We start from the raw sequence: 6000 nt of genomic DNA, 5'->3' as shown, positions 1-6000 counted from the left end.
ATCACTCATATTCATGCATCTTCTTTATGTGTTTATGATCGGTAATCTCTTATTTTTTGCAAGATATTTACATTTAACTCCTTTGGTACAAATATACAGTTATATAGAATAAGTAAAACCTAATAGGTGATAGATCAGTAGATTGACTGAAGTTAACAATAATCTATTGTACATTTCAAAATAGCTGGAAGAGAATAATTTAAATGTTCCTAGCATCAAAGTATCACATGTACACTGAACATCTGTACATTTATTATGTATTAATAAAAAAAGACAAAAACAAATAATTCAAGAAAAAAATCTATATCACTACCAGTTTTGGTTTATGTATTTATTTAAAGAAATATATTTAAATATACTTTACCATAACCATACTTTGTCATTTTCTACTAGAATTTCAAGCTTAGGTTATGTGTTTGGGTTCAGGCTAGTCACAAATACTATATTATCCTGTTAATGTTTAGTATAATGTTATTATCATTTCATAATTATTATTTTAACAGAATTACTAATTTTATATATGACATTGTTACATTGGTTTTCTTATCTAAGAATACCTGATTTATTCTGCTTTCAAATTTTGTATTAAAGTTTCTTTCAAAAATAGTACAGTTTTAAAAAATGTAACTTGAGTGTCTCATTTTTAATCAGTAATTATAATCTATAAGAATCAGTATGTTTACAGATGCATATGAATTACCTCTTTCATGTTTTATAATATGTATAATTTTATTTTTAGTTTTCATCTTGTCTTGATGAGATATCCGCTATACTCTTCTACCCCTTGATTGTTTCAACATGATTCTTCTTTCAGTCCCTGTCTCCTTCCATTACATTATATTTATGTATTTATTTTTGAGACGGAGTTTCACTCTTGTTGCCCAGGCTGGAGTGCAGTGGCATCATCTCAGCTCACCGCAACCTCTGCCTCCGGGTTCAAGCGATTCTCCTACCTCATCCTCCTGAGTAGCTGGGACTACAGGCACGCGCCACCACGCCCGGCTAATTTTTGTATTTTCAGTAGGGACGGAATTTCACCATGTTGGCCAGGATGGTCTCAATCTCTTGACCTCGTGATCCGCCTGCCTGGCCTCCCAAAGTGCTGGGATTACAGGCGTGAGCCACTGCACCCGGCCTCCATTATATTTTTAACGTGCTTATATGTCAATGGCCCTAACCTCCTCATAAACAATACAAGACTCATGGACATAAAACTGCTTATTTCTGCTTCAGTATTCATTCACATAATATAAATTGAGTGCTTATTAAGTGTCTGTCTCTTGGGGAAAAACAGTGACATAAATAACGAATATCCCACTCGTTTAGGTTTCTATGGAAGATACACATATCAACTCAATGACCTACACACTGATATATATTTTTCCCTCTTTGGGCAGTTAGACACAATATAGTATTCCCCAAGCCACATTTTAATTAAGCATTAAAATTTGTAGAAACAATTTCATCAATTAACCTTATTTTGTTACAAGTAGTATAAGATGTTATTACCTAGAGTAAAGTGAATGTATCGACCAAGTCAACATAACATTGCCTCCTCTGTAGACTCTATAATTTTAGTGCACAACTTTTAAAAATAATTTTTTGCCTTTATATTGTATCCTTAATATTTTAGACACTTAAAAGGAAAGAAGAAATAAATAGTGCAGAATAGCACAAGTAAAACATTTCATGAAAATTTGTTCTGAATATTTTAATTCAAATATTAACAAAAGAATATAGAAAGGAGGTGTCAGATATAGAGAGATTAGATATTAGGAGGCCTTATGCCAAAACATTGCTCTCAAAATCACTGATTTGCATGCATGTCTATGTTTGTGTGTGCATGTGCGTGCATGTTTTTAACTTCTACTCCAGTCATCATGGCCATATGGCCATTAGAATGCTCCAAAAACCAAAAATATATGCAAGTAGAAATAAGTAACACAAAACTACAACCAACTGAATTTACAGAACACTGGTATTTCCAAACCACATTCAACTCATTTGTATTTGCATGGATTTATACACGTTATTAGAATGCTTACACATCAATTACATGACTATAAAATGGTATACTAACTTAGCTCATACATTTTAATAAAAAGTAAATAATATACATCAATACTTCTTATATGTTTAAGTATGTGAACAAAAAATAGTTCACTTCTATATACTCTGTCATCAAATATCTTACCTAAAAAGCCTCCATGCATAAAAAACCACTACTCTGAGTTCATACATTAGGTCTCTAAAGAAACCAACTCATTAACAAAGACAAACTTAGGAAACTGGGCTGCGATACCAGATCACTTTCAACTTGTCCTGCTCCTGTGACTTACTGCATGGGAGCTCTTAAACAAGGTCCTGATTTTATAATGTCCTATACGTTAGATATGAAAAAATGGAAAAAATATGACCTACCTTATAGAGTATTACAGATGATTAACTGAGTTATCACAGAGAAGGTACCTAATATCACGTAGGATAATACATGTCTAATAGATGTAAGTGACAACATGAAATTAAAGAGGCTGAGTCACAACTCAATATCATGAGGCTAGGTAATTATTTTCTCAATACTTTCATAGAGATTATTAGAAATACTAATATCAAATATTTTTCCCCTTAGTGGTGCTCCAGGAGCTCAGAGATTCCAACAGCTCTAAGTTCCAGGTCTCTGAGTTTATCCTGATGGGATTCCCTGGCATTCACAGTTGGCAGTACTGGCTCTCTCTGCCCCTGGCTCTGCTCTACCTCTTAGCTCTCAGTGCCAACATCCTTATGCTGATCATCATCAACAAAGAGGCAGCACTGCACCAGCCTATGTACTATTTCCTGGGCATCTTGGCTGTGGCAGAGATAGGCCTGGCTACCACCATCATGCCTAAGATTTTGGCCATCTTATGGTTCAATGCTAAGACCATCAGTCTCCCGGAGTGCTTTGCTCAGATGTATGCCGTACGTTGCTTTGTGGCCATGGAATCAAGTATCTTTGTCTGCATGGCTATTGATAGATATGTAGCCATTTGTCGACCACTACGATATCCATCAATTGTCACTGAATCTGTTGTATTCAAAGCAACTGGGTTCATGGCACTGAGAAACAGCCTGTGTCTCATCTCAGTGCCTGTGTTGGCTGCCCAGAGGCATTACTGCTCCCAGAATCAAATTGAGCACTGTCTTTGATCTAACCTTGGAGTCACTAGCCTATCTTGTGATGGTTGAAAAATCAATAGCATTAACCAGGTCCTTCTGGCTTGGACACTCATGGGAAGGGACCTGGGTTTGATTATTTTATCATATGCTTTAATACTTCACACGGTCCTGAAGCTGAACTCTCCAGAAGCTGCATCCAAGGCATTAAGTACCGGCACCTCCCACCTCATCTTAATCCTTTTCTTCTACACAGTCATCATCGTGATTTCCATTACTCATAGTACAGGAATGAGAGTTCCCCTTATTCCAGTTCTACTCAATGTGTTACACAATGTCACTCCCCCTGCCCTGAACCCCATGGTATATGCACTCAAGAACAAGGAACTCAGGCAAGGCTTATACGAGGTACTTAGACTGGAGTGAAGGGCACCTGATATGGAAAAGATATTCATTTTTTGAAAATTTTCTTCACATATTTTTACACCATATTCTCCAATTGCTGCAAAGGGCAGAACAACAAAGAAATAGCATAAAGAATTGGTGGCAACGACTGACACTTTAGAACAAAGGAGATGAAGGTAATATTTGAAATATTTGGGAGTCAAGCAAAAATCTTCATCACAAAGGGTAACAGTGACACTATTTGTCTCAAGGAATTCAAAGAAAAGACTAATGTAATCTACATTTCATGTTCTTACCCATTTGTCTTAGCTAGAACTTCCAGACAGTGTCGAATAGAAGTAGTCAGAGCAGATATTGTGTCAATCTATTCCTTTTCATTGAAGAGCTTAATATTTTACATTTGATGTAATAATTTATAAAATAGGAGATACTTCTGCATTTTCATGATTTGCTTTATTATGTGTCTTATATTGTTAATTTGCAAAGGACTTGAGTAGACATTTCTCTAAGATTATATGCAAATGTCCAAAAATACATGAAAAGATGCTCAACATAACTAGTCATTAATCATTAGGCAAATTCAATCAAAACCACAATAACACACCCCTTTACCCCCACGTTATACAACACCACAGTAACACACCCCTTTACCCCCTATATTATACATATAAATGTACTGCAAATTTATTTTTTGCAATAAGAGACTAGTATTTGCAAGTATATGGATACACTGAAATCTCAATACATTGTTGTTGGGAAGTAAAAATGGCACAGCAGCTGTGGAAGAGTTTGGCAATTACTCAGAAACTTCAATGCCATTAACATATGACCCAGGGCCCAACTTTTAATAATACACCCAACATAATTGAAAAAAATGTTAATACAAAAACCTGTACACAAATGTTTACAGTAGCATTATTAGCCAAAAAGTAGAAACAACCTATATATCTATAAGCTGTTGTCTTGTTCTGTTTTGTGTTGTTACAACAGAATACCTAATACTGAGTTAGAAATATAGGTTTATTTAGCTCATAGTTCTGCAGGCAGGGTACTTCAAGGACATGTCCCTGGCTTCACGTGAGGACTTTGGTGTTGCCTCATAACATGGCAGACAAGGTCAAAGGGAAAACAGACATGTGCAAAGAGACAAAACCCAATGGGCTTCCCAGCTTTATAACAACCCGCTGTCATGACTAATCCATCTCCCAGAGAACTGATCCAGTTATGTAACAGAGAAAACTCAGTAACTGCCACAAGAATAGCACCAAGTCATTCACGAGGAATCCATCCCCAGGACCCAAACATCTCTTACTGGGCCCCACTTCCCAATCCCACTACAATGGGGATCAAATTTCAACCTGATTTTTGGTGGAGACAAGCAAACCCTATCCACAACATAGCAGCTACTGAATGGATAAACAAAATTAAGTGTATCTATACTAGGAATTATTATTTAATAAAAAGTACCTATATGAGATGATAGATATACTAATCAGCTTCACTAATTATTTTGCTGTCTCTATCCCATAATTTCATGCTGTAAACCTCGAATATATATAGAATAAAACTTATCTTACAAAAATTCAACTCGATTGAATTAAAAATTGCTAAATTTAATAAAATGATATGGAAAATTTTGCATGGTAAAGAGGAAAAATATAAAAAGAATAAATTCTCCCAACAACAAACAAACAAAAATAAATAAAGTACTTGTACAATCTGCAGCATACATAAACTTTGAAAACATTGTGCTTAGGTTAGTGAAGAAAGCCAAACACAAAAGGCTGTCTAGTATCTGATTCCATTTGTATGAATATCCAGAATAGGTTAAGTGTATAGAAAAAAAAGCAAATTAGTTGTTAGTAGGGAATGGAGACTCCAGGCAATAATGAGAGACTAACTGATAGTTATGAAGTTTCCTTTCGAGGTAATGGAAATGTTGTGAAATTAGATAGTGGCAATTGTTGCATAGCATAATGAATGTAGTGAAAGTCATCCAATTGTATGTTTTCTTTTTTCATTTTATATAAAATTAAAGGGTACAACTGCTTTTTGATACATGGATGTATATCCATGTATAGCCTGGCTGTGGTGAAGTCTGGGCTTGTCGTGTACCCATCACCAGAATAGTGTACATTGTACCTACTAAAGAATTTCTCATTCCTCATTCCCCTTCCATCTGCTCATCCCCCAAATCTCCAATATTCATCTGTTTCACACTCTATGCCTATGTGTACACATTAGGTAGTTCTCACTTAAAAGTGAGAACATGTGGTATTTGCTTTTCTGTTTCTGAGTTATTTCATTTAAAATAATGACCTCATAATCTATGCATGTTGCTGTAAAAAACATCATTTCATTTGGTTTCATGACTGAGGAGTATTCCACTGTATATCATACCACATTTTCTTTATCCAGTCATCTGGCGTTGGACACAGGTTG

General features: G+C 35.3%; 1 protein-coding gene across 1 annotated transcript; it reads left to right on the top strand.

Moving 5' to 3' along the window:
• Positions 1-2491: 2491 nt before the first annotated feature.
• Positions 2492-3911, top strand: LOC100436530 (putative olfactory receptor 56B2). Its single transcript, XM_024255023.3, is given in 2 exon segments — positions 2492-2504; positions 2630-3911. Coding segments are annotated over 2 exon segments (963 nt in total). The 3' UTR covers positions 3580-3911.
• Positions 3912-6000: the final 2089 nt, after the last annotated feature.

Source organism: Pongo abelii, chromosome 9 (assembly GCF_028885655.2).
Source record: "Pongo abelii isolate AG06213 chromosome 9, NHGRI_mPonAbe1-v2.0_pri, whole genome shotgun sequence".
In the NCBI taxonomy this organism is placed as follows: domain Eukaryota; kingdom Metazoa; phylum Chordata; class Mammalia; order Primates; family Hominidae; genus Pongo; species Pongo abelii.
Note: the sequence above shows the minus strand (reverse complement) of the source record. Positions and strands in the feature narration are given on the sequence as shown.